This window comes from Sycon ciliatum, chromosome 1, assembly GCF_964019385.1.
Source record: "Sycon ciliatum chromosome 1, ocSycCili1.1, whole genome shotgun sequence".
NCBI lineage: Eukaryota > Metazoa > Porifera > Calcarea > Leucosolenida > Sycettidae > Sycon > Sycon ciliatum.
This window is the reverse complement of record NC_088643.1, coordinates 72,680,780-72,696,077: the sequence shown is the minus strand read 5'-3', so window position 1 is coordinate 72,696,077 and position 15,298 is coordinate 72,680,780. Positions and strand designations below refer to the sequence as shown.

General features: G+C 48.6%; 1 protein-coding gene across 1 annotated transcript in view; it reads left to right on the top strand.

The window, feature by feature from the left end:
- Window positions 1-14,747, top strand: part of LOC135805321 (P-selectin-like) — a 34,278-nt gene extending 19,531 nt beyond the window's left edge. The window contains exons 2-11 of the mRNA XM_065319342.1: window positions 1,671-1,740; window positions 4,497-4,626; window positions 5,993-6,027; window positions 6,898-7,122; window positions 8,229-8,414; window positions 10,470-10,652; window positions 11,336-11,441; window positions 12,222-12,628; window positions 13,072-13,098; window positions 13,896-14,747. Coding sequence (XP_065175414.1) covers window positions 1,704-1,740; window positions 4,497-4,626; window positions 5,993-6,027; window positions 6,898-7,122; window positions 8,229-8,414; window positions 10,470-10,652; window positions 11,336-11,441; window positions 12,222-12,628; window positions 13,072-13,098; window positions 13,896-14,125 — 1,566 coding nt within the window. The 5' untranslated portion in view covers window positions 1,671-1,703 and the 3' untranslated portion in view covers window positions 14,126-14,747. The remainder of the gene's footprint in view (window positions 1-1,670; window positions 1,741-4,496; window positions 4,627-5,992; window positions 6,028-6,897; window positions 7,123-8,228; window positions 8,415-10,469; window positions 10,653-11,335; window positions 11,442-12,221; window positions 12,629-13,071; window positions 13,099-13,895) is intronic.
- The last annotated feature ends 551 nt before the right edge of the window (window positions 14,748-15,298 follow it).

Below are 15,298 nucleotides of genomic sequence, written 5' to 3'. Positions count from 1 at the left end.
TCGTTGCAAGCCGCGTGTGTATTGTTGCGTCACAGGAAGTGGTATTGTGAATGAGCATTTACAGTATACCCTCGCAGGTGGCCTCTATAGCCTATCTATTCTAATAGATTAGCTGAAGACAAAACCATCCGATCTTCATCGGTCACCATGGTCTTGGATTGGTGTGCATGTGTCACTTGACAGCTAAAACAGCTGTTGAGTGTTGTGCTGATTGTCATGAGCAGCACCTTAACCAGCTCCAGGTCATGTTCCAGACATGTCCAACATCTGCCACTCAGCTAAAAATGACTTAGTCTTTACTTGTATTGCTATGCTATATGCTGTGCACTTGCTCAGTAGACTACATGCACATGACGATCGCACAGCTAGCTCCATAACTGGCATATGCGCCTCATTGGCACTTCAAGAGACAAAAATCGTCATGTTGTATGCTACTCGATAGACAAAATAAAAGTTTTCTGTGCATTATCACTGATTGTGAATATGACAGCATGTGTAGCCATAATGCACAGCCACAGGCACAGACAGTCACAGACTCAGTCAGTATCAGAGTAGCGTAGGATGTATGTACTTGTACCGGGAGTAGTAAAATACATGTGACTTGTACTATGTTAGTATGTAGCAGCTACCGACTCACTGGCACTGCACTCAGCCAGCGCTCAGCACGCCAGCACTCAGCAGTGCCATTTTTACGGAGCTGAGTCTGTAGTCTAGAACTAGTACTTAGTAGAACTACTAGAAGTGTGCAGCCTGCAGGACTCTGTACTGTGCAGGTGCAGGTGGTGTCCCGCGCACACGACAAGGCATCGTCGAGAATAAAGAACTCGGCACGTGACAAGCGCCGGTGCCCGGCGGCCCGCACCAAGAGGTCCTGCCTGTCTTGGTCCGTTTGCCGGGAGAAGTGGATCAATGGCCAATGCAATGGGACTTTCTTTGGTGATATGACAGGAAGTGCTGAGCAGAGCAGAATCATCTCCATCACTAGCCACTGGCATCAGCACTGGGCACAGGGAAAACGACGCACTGGTACATGTACAAACTAACCTGCCAACTAAAACTCTTACCTCGGGGTGCAGGGGTGATGACGGCTTAGTTTTCTGCTGCATGAGCTTGATACTACCGTGGTTGACATCCACAGCCGGCCATCCTCATCGAGTGCAGTAGTTACTGTCTTGCGGCGATCGTTGCAAGGGAGCAAGTAACACTGTTCGTTAGTTGGTAGCGTGATCGGGACTGGATCAAATCCACCTCATTACTTCTTGTTTTACCGGACATCGACTCGGTGCGCAGTTGCAGCTGGCTATGCATATTTCGCCCCTTTCAGTCTCGACGTTATCACAGGACTGAGGAGTTGCAGCAACATTGCTTTCGGTGCGTGCTTCAATCTCTCCAGTCAAAATAATCAGTGCAGTGCAGATCTTCTATGATTTCTAGCTAAGTAATTAGTTGAACGGAAAAAGCAAAAGCGGTGACTGCTACCAGCGGCACATTTGCATTTGGGAAGAAAATACAACGCGCAGAGCACGTGCACGCGTGCAGGGAAGAATCGCACCAAACAGTACAGTGCAGCGGTCACTTCTATTCAAACAAACCTCATACGACTACTCTTCCTTCAACTAGTCGATCCACCCTTCTCCGGAGCTGTGGTTCCTCCACTTCGCCCCCCGCCGGACTGGACGACGTGTGTGCTCCGGACGTGAACCATGAGGTTGTTAGCGATCGCTGCAACGGCGCTAATCGGTAAGAAATGATTGGCAAATCTGTTGCAATGAACTAAGTTTAATTTTATCTATTTTTTATTGTTGAGCAGCATACCTTCCAAAGGCTTTATTGCGAATTGATCGCCTTGGTTACAAAGTCATTCTGTTCACTGATGTGTTTGAAAATTGCTAAAGCCAAGTAAAGACAATGCCCCAACTGAAAGCATAATTTTGGGCTCCTCCTACTACTAGTAATAGTATTAGTACGGTGTACAACGACCATGCAGTACAGGACGGTACGTATGGACAGGACACCTGGCCAAGGGATTCCTGAATCGGTTTTGCATGGATGTCACACCCAACTGAATACCTTCTACACAGTAGCCTTGCATTTGTGCGCCGGAAGGAAGAATTCCACTTTCCAGCGTTCCCGAATAAGGATGATTCGGTATTTCCGAATTGGCCAATCTTAATACTGTAGACATGGCCCTCCCATCATTTGTGCAGTGCACTTCACCAACACATTTGCCAGTCCATGCAATGACTACGTGTCAAAACGTTGACTGGCGGTAGCAATGGCTTTACTTGGAGGGTGATCGGATGAGATCTAACAAGGCCAAAACAGCTACTAACCTCTCCGTAAGCGGAGACTCGAGTATGTAGGTGTGTGTGTGTGTGTGTGTGTGGGGGGGGGGGGGTAGCTGGTGCAGCCCTCAGTACACCACAAAGCCATAGGCGGTGAACGATGGTACACAGTCATGAGTAGTCGGTGATCCATTCTCTACAGCTGCATGCCGGTCAGGACTACATTCACGGTATGAGCACTGTAACAGTACACCAGCATCGCCCGCAGCTTCTATGTACAGAGACAGGTGTTATTGTGGAGGCCTGGATCTTACTTCCAGCTGAATGGAAGCTAAACAGAACCTTGGCATGACGTGTTCCGTTGCCTGGACATGTACACATCATGTACAGTGCTGCTCAATGAAATCCAATCGTAGCGTGAGTCCAGTGCTGGTATGGGTCTGGCGCTGTGCAGCCCCCCCCCCCCCCTCCCCCCCCCTCCCCCCCCCCCCCCCGGTGCAGTACCTTTTAATCACTTGAATGATGTACATTATGTACATGCGGATATAGTAACTTGTGTCTAGTGCAATGGACATGGTTTGATTCAGTGGTATGTCGGTGGGCAGCAGAAGGACAGGCATGTGCTGCGTGTCACTAACCTCCAAGTGCTAAACCGCGGCGGTGTTCACTACCTGTTGGTAACACTGTTTCAGTTCGTGGAATGTTTTGCTGGTATCAGCCATGGTTAAACCGAAATACTGCGAAGTACACATACAAGTTTACCACCTAACTAACCTAACCACACCTTGACTCCCATGAATTATGTGGGTTTTGGCAACAATTGCAGGTGGTGTTACGAACCCTCTGGTTCTCTTAAGTATCAGGAACGAACGACCACACGGCACGAGGACAACTACTAACTCTTGACAGTATATTTCACTTCGATCGACTAAAAATAATGAATTAATAACACTAAAACCACCAGGTAGTTATAGCGTGACAATGACAGCGTATATGAGAAAAAGCATACACATACAACATACAACTACAGCGCACACAGCAAACCGCACATAGCGCATGTAGCGTATACTACGTCGTAATCATCAGTGGTACGGCGGAGTCGAGATACAACTGCATTGAAACGAGCACAGTGTCACAAGCGAGAAGGCCTTTCACTCTTGAGAACTTGTGGTTTCGCAACATTCTCCCCACCAAAGGGCTTCTCACCGCCGTACAACAACTCACAAGTCAAAAGCGACCGGGGCTCTGACTTCACGCCCAGAACGAGTCATCCGCTGCTGTGGGGTGGCCAAGGTGGAATATCACTACTGCTCACCACTTTGGCCAACTCGATTTCGCGAAGCTTGCCGCTGTGGGCTGTCACACCCGACACGGTCACATGCTTACTGCTTCGACCAGGGGCAGACGCTGGACCAGACAACACACAACCGATAATTTCACCTAGCTCGCCGATGTGGGCTGTCACACACGACACGGTCACCAGTTCACTTCGACGTGGGGCGGACGCTGGACCAGATAACATACATCCGATCTCCGTGTTCCACACAGTCTCGCCGCTCACTTCTTCCGTGCTAACTAGTATCGCCCTTCTCATTTCCTTAGCTTCTACGCCTTGCGCTCCTACGTCTTGCGCTTCTACGTCTTGCGCTTCTACGTCTTGCGCTTCTACGTTTTGCGCCTCTACGCCTTGCGCCTCTACGCCTTGCACCTCTACGTCTTGCGCTTCTACGTCTTGCGCTTCTACGTCTTGCGCCTCTACGTCTTGCGCTTCTACGTCCTTCGGCCGAGACTCCAGCTGCTTCTGAGCGTCTCTGACCGATGTCGCCATGCACTGCATCAACGCAGTGGGCCTTGGATCTGATCCTCCCACTGGCTTCTAATACTCCTCTGACCGCTGCTTGTCTGTAAGCAAAGTCTTCCACGCCTTGTCCGGCGTCCTTCCGAGCGAGGCAAGCAAATCTCGCTTTGCTTCCTCATATGTACTGCTGGCCATGCGCTCGTTCATCTTCTTGAGCTTTTCTTCAGATGGCGCCAGACTGGCACTTGAAGCATGCAATGTACATAGTTGTTCTCAGCTAGTTATGGTCGGCGGAGTTGCACGAGTACACTGAATTTTTCTCTGTGTGTGTGTGTGTGTGTGTGTGTGTGTGTGTGTGTGTGTGTGTGTGTGTGTGTGTGTGTGTGTGTGTGTGGGTGTGTGTTATGTCATAGGCCTGTGCAGTCTGCACGTTGCGGTGGGTCAGGATATCCCAGGCCCGTGTGCAATCGGTGTAAAGTGTGACAACGGAGGCACCTGCAATCCTAGTCCTAATCCACTGGCCCCTTCTTACTTCAACTGCACGTAAGTAATAGCTGGCGCATTATTCCCGTAGCTATGCAGAAGACGTTACTTCAGTAACGTCTGGCGCTAGCCAGGGTCCACACAGCTTCAATTTGTTTGTTTGTGTCACGCCTGGCGCTATCCCGTATCTGTCTAGTACCGTACCGTACCATCAAACGTACCTGGCCACAAACAGCTGGCCACAGTATTTGCTGGCTCCCGTATCTGTCCCGTACCGTGCCGTACCATCAAACACAGCTAGCTGGCCACACACAGCTAACCACAATATTCGTCGTATTATGTATACGACTCCCTGATGTATAGGGAGATTTTCTGGAAAGAAATAGGGAGACGAGGAGGAAATGCAGGTAGAATGGACGCTAGTTGCCGAATAGGTGATAGGATGCGTCAGCAAAAACATACTTTGGAAGAGAGATCCTGTCGTCTCCAAAAGAAGCGTGAACGGGCGAGTCAGCGCCGGTCACAGGAAACGTCGGAAGAGAGATCCCGTCGACTCCAGAACACCCGTGATCGGCAGAGTCAGCGCCGGTCCCAGGAAACGTCAGGACAGACATCCCGTCGACTCCAGAACGCCCGTGATCGGCAGAGTCAGCGCCGGTCCCAGGAAATATTTCCATCAGTTCTAACAACATGCACGATGAGCTAAGCAACAACGCATAGCGTAGGGCGCTGAGCTTCCAAGCTCTCTCGTTTTGCTTTGATCACGCTGCCACCGGAAAGTACTGGGAGAGCGATCCGTCACCTACACCATAATTATTCATAAGGCGGAATGGTGAAGATGTGGATTACAAACCAAGTAGGTCTTCACACGATATAATTATGGACTGTCTAAAGAATCAAGGTCCTCGTGGTCTTTTGCTCTCGGTGAGAAGCGTATCTACCTTCTTGTAACCTAGGCTCACATTTAATAGAAACGCCAGTTGGAGGAAGATTAACCCACATCCGTAACCCTGGTAACAGGGCATTGTACCGATTTGAAAAATAATGGCACGAGCGGCCTTATTGGCCAGTGGGTTATGTTGTCACGTGTGGGGAACTGTGGATTGGCCTGTATGTCCTGATACGTTGGCCATAACCGGCAGCACTGTGGCCACCTTGTAGGTGTGTCTTGTAATGGTCGAATGCCAACATCGAATAGTAAAGACGTGGAACAATATTCATCAGTTCAATTATTTAGCTGAGGGAGTCGCTCATCCATGTCACAGAAATGCACGCGGGTGAATGTGTTATCCTAGGTTGAAGGTGACCTATACGGAGAACAAGGACATCAGTGTTGCTTGCATGCTGCCGGCATCCAAATAGTGTTCACATATCCGGCGTACCGGTTGAAACGTCATCTTGTTGTTGTTGCTGCTGTGTTGCTCAGGTGTCCAAGTTTATACAACGGTACCCATTGTGAAAGTAAGTGTGACGCCACTGTGTGTATTGCAGACATGTTGTCCAGTTTCTGATCTATTCATCTGACAGTCCGAAAGAATACATGGATTGCTGGAATATGCCATGAAAGGACCAACAGAAAAAATGCCATGAGCATAGTTTTGTAGATGCAAAACGCGACAAGTGCCAAATTTGGGGAAATGAGACTTTTAAGTTAGGCTCAGTGGCATGAATAGACTCACAGTGAAGGAGCACCTATCCATTTAAGCCAATATTTTCACCTTCAAAATCCGACAAGAACCACTTCAAACCCATCACCAAAGTAATAACCGTCTGTTGTAATTATGGCTACACCACAGCTTAGCGGTTGAGCATCGCTGGCCTATAGCCTAGGGAAAGTTCCTGGATCGAGTCATGGTGGTGACAGTCCTTTCTTCCTTCAGACCAGGCTTTCCCTTTTCAACTCCTCCCTTAAAACTTTTTAAATAATATATATAGGAATATTTGGTAAATAATTGGGGCTCTTCACACATTAGTGTGCGTGCGTGATGTGTGTAGGCACAGTGAGGGCTGCATCCCACCAGCCTGTGTAGTGCCACAGGAAGCCGGTATGTCTCGGAGTCCTGGTAGTGACAGTCAATTTTTCTTCAGGCTTTGCCCTTTTCAACTCCCTCCCTATTTGTTTGTTTGAATACAACAGTTGTATTGTGCACGGGATTTACTCAATGAAGGTTCTCTGTGTCTCTATCCGAGGATGCATGATCATGATACTGCTCCGGTTGTACGGTGCACGGGATTTGCTGAAGGTTCTCTGTGTCTCTCTGCTGAAGATCCATGATCATGATAATGCTCCGCTATTGTGTCCGACCGCTGTGCTGTGTTGTGTTCTGGCAGATCCTCTATGTGCAGACCCCGGCACTCCAGTCAATGGCACACGCACACCGGCCATGACGGGAAGCCTGACGCGGTTCACCAACGGCTCGCTGCTGCACTACGCATGCCTCGCTGGATTCCGTCTGGACAACGCCGCTGACCTTATCTGCAGCAACACTGCTTGGTACCACGCTGTCAATGGCATGGCCAGCACACTGGCCACCGGTGGATATCCGAAATGCATGCGTAAGGTCTGATGGTGCATGCGCAAGGTCTGATGGTGCATGCGTAAGGTCTGATGGTGCAGGCTGCTCACTGTCCACGCACTACTGTGCTAGCTGTATATTGGTGGCTAGCGGAATGGCTAGTTGAAACAACTAGATATGACTGTGTGTAGCATGCATCCTCCCATGACACTGACATTAGGCATGGGGGACATGATCGGCTCTGTAGCCGACCCGGGGCCTAGCCACCTCTCATGAGCAGGCTCCGGGTCTGGTGCCGGGTATATTGCAAATTTTGTGGACGAACAAATCTACTAGTAGTCACTAGTGGCTAGTGAGCAACACTAACCGGTCAGATTTTTCCACTTGACAAACTTTATCCGAGGGGTGTGCTTGATAGTACTGTACTAGTGCTTGAAGTAAAAATGAATAGAACATGTTCACTAGTTCACTAATAGAACATGTTGAACATTAATCTGATCAAGTATCAGTACACGGGCACACAAATTTCAACTTCAACGTACATGAAATCACAATGATCACAAAGTTTATGGAATCAGGACGACTTCTCTCACACCTACCTTCGTCTTAGGATCGAAAACTCGAACTCTAAAATGAGACTGGAGTGTAATGGTTATGGGGTTGCCCTGCAAACATATTACTATAATTATCATGATCAACGTTACGGTACTTATACTGCAACGTCTTGTAATGGCATGAACCCATGTTTGTGGTGAGTGTGATCCACTCCCCTACCAACGCTTTAGGAGCTGCTCATGTGCCATGATCTCAGTACCAGATCGGTGGTGTTCCCTGCAGATGCAGAAAAGTCAGTGTGAACGATTCTGACGCAGATCGTGACAATTGCGTTCTCGTTTTTATGAAAGTGCGAAGAGTGCCTCAGTAATGGGCGTGTATGCACACCTCTGTGCACTGCGTATACGTAGAACTTGATGATGATAACTTGATGATGGGACTTGAATAGGAGCATAATCCAGGTATGGGCTTGTGTGGGCTTACACTGGTAAGCATGGTTCAGGTGTATGGGCTTGTGTGGCATTGTGTGGCAATGGTCTTGCGTCTATGTGTTTTCTTCTGCCTGTTCACACCGGTGCTGCTGTCTATCAGCTGTGTTCTGCGACTACCCGCCGGCCGTGAGCACGGGAGGATCGCTGAGTCCGTCCGGCCCTGCTCGGCTGCCGTACAACGCCGTGGTAACGGTGCAGTGCAACACTGGCTATGCGCAGGCGGGCAGCACTACACGACGCTGCGCGGCTGACGGCAACCTGACGGGCACGGTACAGGCATGCCAGTGTAAGTACTGGACTTGGTACTGCTCACGGTTGTGCCTTTTCATTGTGTTTATTTTGCCCGTAACTGAGGCCTGTTCCACACACACTGTACTATGTATGTAAGTACTGGACTTGCTACTACTCTACTATATAATATTATGTGTTTGTATGTATGTAAGGTGCGGGCATGCCAGTGCAAGTACAGTACTGGACTCGGTACCACTGTACTATGTACAATTGTACATGTATGTGCATGTGTACAGTGTGGTGTTGCCGCAGTGGATCAAGCTGTAGCAAGAAGGAGCCACGGGTGTGTGTGTGTGTGTGTGTGTGTGTGTTTTTGCGCGCGTGCGTGCGTGTGTGTGTGTGTGTGTGTGTGTGTGTGTGTGTGTGATCCCCGGTAGCCTATTCGGTATGGCACTGTACCGAAAAGACGGGTCCTGGGTTCGAATCCCGCTCATGTATCCTTCTTTTGCAACATTGGCACCTGACAATGGCTCGAACCCACGACCCATCGTACCCCCCCCCCCCCCCGCGAGTAGATACAGCGTGAAGACCCAGCCTGTTGGGTGGGGGGGGGGGGGCAGTGTAGCAAGAAGGAGCTGTGTGTGCAGGGCCGTAGCAGGCGGTCCGGCAGGTCCGGCAGCTGCCGGACCAATATTTGACCCAAAAAAAAGCAAAAAAAAAAAAAAAAAGCAGGACCTCACAGATGTGAGCAGCTCAGGATGTTCACCCGGTACCATTGATGAGGATGTGTGCAATAAGAAGCATAGAGGTACATGTAGCACATAGTAGTGGCGGTAGTAGACCTACATATACATGTCATCACTTTCAGGAGTATGACCCTGCTGAAGGTCATGTGGACAGCCATGCCCGTGAAATGTTCCTACACTGTACTTCCTGAAATGTATTGATTCTTTTCTTCCTCCAATTCTTTCTAGATAGGGTTTGTACCAAAGATATTCCATTGCAATATCCTTTCTCCTCCTCCAAAGGTACATTTTGGTTCTTTTATCACATGCATTTAGATACGGTTGCTACTATATGTATATAATACAACCCAACAGTACGCTTGTACGTGAAATATAAACCGACATACAAACCGAGGCGAAGCCGAGGTTTGTATGCCCTTTTTCCTGACTCATGCCGAACGTCCTTCTTCCTTTTCTCGCCCTATGTCACTCTGCATGGTCACGTTTACATGTACATGTACATGTACAATGTATGTACACTGAATCATGTACATTTTGTACATGTACCGGCATATGTATGAGTGTGGGCTCGGGGGGGGGGGGGGGGGGGGGCATCGAAGTCGGATCTTGCCGGACCAACCAAAAGTGCTACGGGCCTGGTGTGTCTGTGTGTGTGATCCCTGGTAGCCTAATCTGTAGGGCACTGTCCCGGAAAGACAGGGGTGCTGGGTTCGAATCCCGCTCGTGGATCCTTCTTTTGCAATAAAGCATGCCATGTAACAAAGATGTTCGGTCTTCTCATGACCTTCTATAGCTCTTTGTAAACATACCGGGACATGAAGTTGTGGGAAAGTTCACATTTCCTCATGTCAACTCGAAGTAAAACCCTTCAGCCAGTAGGATGAACTCCTTTTTACTCGTATTCTATCCGTGTGCTGTCTCCAGTGGTCAGGCTCCGAGTTCTCCCTATACTACATGTGGCTAGGGGTTTGCCTATGGTCTTGGAGACCTGGCAATACCATGCATGCATGGTGCCTACTGGGTCACAAGGCTCATGTGCATGCATGAAGGCACTGTGACCGAAGCTTTGCAGTGCCTGCAGACACTGTGTGAGCTGTTCCATGGCACACACTCCCTCCACCTAGCCCCTAATTATATCTCTTCTGTGTCACACAAACGACACAAAGGAGATTTAATTAAGAGATTGTCAGTTTCTTGCTAAGTGCAATCATCAGACGATTTGGCGAGGTTCCAGACAAGGTTTCTTCTTCGGGCGAGGGTTTATTGTGTGTGTGTGTGTGTGTGTGTGTGTGTGTGTGTGTGTGTGTGTGTGTGTGTGTGTGTGTGTGTGCGTGTGTGTGTACACCTATTTGTCATGATCACAGTGATCCAGTGCTCTGTTCCCGCCACGCCAAGTCATGGTTCACTCACACCGCAGGCCTCCAAAATACCGTACAACTCCACCGTCACAGCAGTGTGTGATAGTGGCTATCAGTTGAGCAGTGGGAATGCGGTGCGGCGATGTATGGCTAATGGTCAGCTGAGTGGAAGTGCTGCTAGTTGTACAGGTGAGTTCTATCCCGTGTATGTATGGACGTGTTGCCTTAGGTCTATCACCATATATGTGTGTGTGTGTGTGTGTGTGTGTGTCTGTATGTATGTCTGTATGTCTGTCTGTATGTCTGTCTGTCTGTCTGTCTGTCTGTCCAGGCTGTCTGTCTGTCTGTCTGTCTGTCTGTCTGCCTGCCTGCCTGTCTGTCTGTATGTCTGTATGTCTGTATGTCTGTCTGTATGTCTGTATGTCTGTCTGTCTGTCTGTCTGTCTGTCCAGGCTGTCTGTCTGTCTGTCTGTCTGTCTGTCCAGGCTGTCTGTCTGTCTGTCTGTCTGTCAGTCTGTCCAGGCTGTCTGTCTGTGTGCATGTTCCTTTGACATTCTTCCGGCTCAAAACCTCTGCTGGCCCATGCGAAACACCTGATGTTAGCCTTGCAGCATTGCTTTTGTTACTGTGCATACTGCCATACATGTGGTTGCTTCCTGCATGGACCCGCATGCCATGCAGTGTTCCCGTGCTTGCAAGATAGCTACTGCTCTACTGTGCTAACTCCGTGGGGAGTAACCTAGGCAGCAACCTGCGAAGTTTCAGTGCGCAGCTGGCTTTGCATGGCTACCGACTGTGTTTCAGGCTGTACTGATGGCCACTAACAGCATATTGTTCTGGTACATTATGTGCGCTGCTTCTTCTTTTGAAAGATTACTGCAAGAGCAATACTTGCCCTGCATCGGCGTCTTCCGGTAACCAATCCTGGACTGACTGCTGCAAGTTTGCTGATGACTCTATCCAGTGCTGTCAGCCAGGGTAAGTACCGGTACATGTATTCCCTTTAAAATGGCTGAGTTGTTACATTATTGATAGCTTGCATAGACCTCGGTCCTACCGGTAGGACCATCATACACAGACATGCTGCACGGCCTCGGTTCTAACATGGACCTAAAACTTGACCCTAAACTGTTGGTAAGGGGCTAATGAAGGAGTCCACAAATTTTAGACGTGATAGTACAAGGCATATTACGAACGTCCATGGCAACAGCCCTTGGTAACCATGGAAACGGAGTATGGAATTTTGCATCCCACTGCTATGGTAGGCTAAGAAAACATTAGCCTGATTAGGTCGTCACCACGATCGATGTGCCATGGTCATAATTCACTTTGGGCAGAGTTTCTAGCGCTCCGACAGCAGCATGTGCGGCCATTTTGACAATTGATGAAATTGCACAGGAGCAGTACATTATATAGACAATGATACACAGCAGGCACAAAGGAGATTTACAGAGTTCATTGCAACTCAGAGTTTCTTGTACAATGCAACCATCAGGCGACTTGTGATATGTACAGTACATATTTAGCAAATTAGAACATTATCGTGTGCAGTCCGAATGGATTCGTGTATGTACTACATGAGTTCCACTGTAGTACACAGAACCGGTGGGGCTACAGTCAGAGTACACAGAACCGGTGGGGCTACAGTCAGAGTACACAGAACCGGTGGGGCTACAGTCAGAGAGCTATTGCTGTGAGAGACGCTCATACCTGCGTGGCTGGTGTTTGTGCTGTTCGTGTTTTTACCTCTCTTCTTAGTGTACAGAATGTGTTAGATGACCGCTATCGGAACATCACCAACCCAACGTGCAGGGCCGACCTGGCCAAGCCGCAGCTCTTCCGTCCATGCGTTGGCGATCTGATCACGTGCCTGAGCCGGCAGGCCAATTATGTTCAGCCCCGCTGCCCAGATATCCATGGCTGCTCGAAGTGGCGCAATGCTCAAACTCAGTGCCAGGCTCTTTTCGGTATCAGTGCCCTCTTTTGCACATCTACAGCGTTTGAGAAAGACCATGCCTTCAACACAACGTTCTGCCTGCCACCATCTTGCAGTAACAACCTGAAGGACTTGGCGGTGTCGGACTACTTGATGAACTGTGATGTCGCCACCAAGATCGGTGGACAAAGCAAATGCCCCATTTTTCGCGTCGAGATTGTATGTCCCGGTAAGTGAACTGAATAAGGGCAGTGCGAACAGGGAAGTTGTATTCTACTGGGTGCATTGGCCAAGCACCTACTGTGGGTGCATTGGCCAAGCGTGTACTGTCATGCAGTGCAACCACATCCAGTGATGTTTGTTTTTTAACCTATAAAGCCACCCTTGCGTATTCCGAGCACATCTTGGTACTTCCCGCAGACAACCGTCTCTCAAAACCCAGGATAATGATGTTCTAGAGGTGGCCAGCTCCCCACGGTGTGTGGCGGCATTGCGGTACATTCTGGATTTCTGATTCTTTTTGATGGCCAGACTTGGTGTTGTAAAACTATCACACTCTCTTGAATCGATTGTGTTGGCACTGTATGCACATCATACCATGTGTGTGTGTGTGTGTGTGTGTGTGTGTGCACATGTGTGTGTGTGTGTGTCCATATGTCACTGCTAACATAGATGGCAATGGAACGTATGATACGGGCGGTGAGTACAGTGCAGAGACATTTGATATTCACTTTCCGTGTGTGTGCTTTTGGTTGTCTAACTAATGTTAACTTATACACAAGAGAGGGAGATTGGAAGCTTCCAATCTCTCTCTTGTGTACACGGCTCTGCCCTACATGGGCATTGAGCACTCTTCGGACAGTGAAGCCACACCACTTGACTAATGTCAACTTATAAGCGTGTGTCACTGTTTGCCACTGGCTATACCTGGGTGCTGCCGCTGTGTCTGGTGCATACACACATTGACGTACTTATGTATGCGGCCCATGAGCAGGGATGTGTTTGCATGCGATCATTGCAGAGGATTTTGTGATAATCTGCAGTCTCGTTACTCATTAGTCACTGCATTTGACTGCACTTTAAAATATTAGTTTTGTATCTTCACTATCCTGCCCAGCACCATCTCCCTGAGCTGACTAGGTGTCTCCACGTGCATGCGCGCGTGCGTGCACACACACACACATACACACACATACACACACACACACACATGTAGCTGTTGGCAACACAGATGTATTAAATCAAATCTTTCCGGAGATGTGCTAACCAGACTGTCCGTTGTCTCCTGGCCAGTACTAGGCAAGTACACTGCGGCCTGAGAATGGACTTCAATCATTGTTTTATGTGCATGGTAGCACCTGCACATCCGCATGCAACTGTGTAAGTGACGAAAGCGGCTAGCCATAGGTGACCATTTGTGGCTGTGTACATGACACGTTGTATGCGCATATCTGTACGTGTGTGTGTGTGTGTGTGTGTGTGTGTGTGTTTTGCAGGCAACAACCCACCTACCCCGAATGATAGCGGTGGCGTGAAGCCGGGCATCATTGCCCTTGTCATTATCCTCGTGATGCTGGGAATACTGGCTCTGGTTGCCGTCATCGTTATCTTCTATCGCAAGGGCAAGCGCAACATGGACAGTACCGACTTTGCTAGGCTCAGCAATGCCGATGATGATGATGACGACGATGACACAGGCAATCCCACAATAAATGCGGACGTGTGATATGACGTCCACTGACTTGATCAACGTCTCAATACTACATACTGTATCTCCTTTCACTGTGACCCTGCTCTACTTCTCCAGCCTTATAAACTGGTCACAATTCGCATTGGGCTCGGACTGATTTCATTATCCGTGCGAGGGCCATCTCTTTCAACGAGACTAAGAGCTGGCAAACAGTCCAGTTACAGACATCGCCTGTAGAGATGTTGGCACAGATGTTTGTATCTATCAAGTCCGGTCAATGATATCTCTCTTTCTTCTTCTTTTTTTTTGTGCTTTGTCACTTCACACTTAATTAACCAGTACAGCAACCATGCAGGCAAAGTTGTTTTGCTTGTGCTTTACAAAAATTATCATTGTGGCACGAGAAAGAGCGGAAACAATTATTATAGTACATGTGCCGAAACTTTATCAGAGCTAACTACTTTTGTGTATTCAGCTTCTCAGTCCATTTTCTCCCTGTTCAGTAGGCTATTCAATGTCTTTCTTGTTGGTTTTAGAGCTACGGTAGCTGATCTAAAATGTTGCTTCATGATACCTCTTAGCATTTGTTAGGAGTTGGGACCGTAAAATTTGCTGCAAATAAGCAACAGTATTTAGAATATTAAAATGGACAACATTAGTTGAATAAGATGGCAGAGAATGGATGGTAGTGTGTTCAAATATGATGAACAGCATTCCCGGTAGAATTGTTTGTAAACAGTCATGTACATGTATGTACTGTACCTCATGCAGCTGCTGTGTCTAGGGAAGGTGTCCCGACTTTGGTTGAAAATTATCTAGCAGCACTGCATGTCCCACACACGCAGCGCTAACCAACAGTGCACACACACACCTGACCTGACCTTTGACGCCCATCGCCGGAGGCGATGATAGCAATGCTACGGCAGAAGCCATAGCAACTTGTGCTGGGATTACACCATTCAACAGCTTGCAAGGCTGAAGAATCACACACACACACACACACACACACACACACACACACACACACACACACACACACACACACACACACACACACACACACACACACACACACACACACACACACACACACACACACACACACACACACACACACACACACACACACACACACACACACACACACACACACACACACACACACACACACACACACACACACACACACACACACACACACACACACAC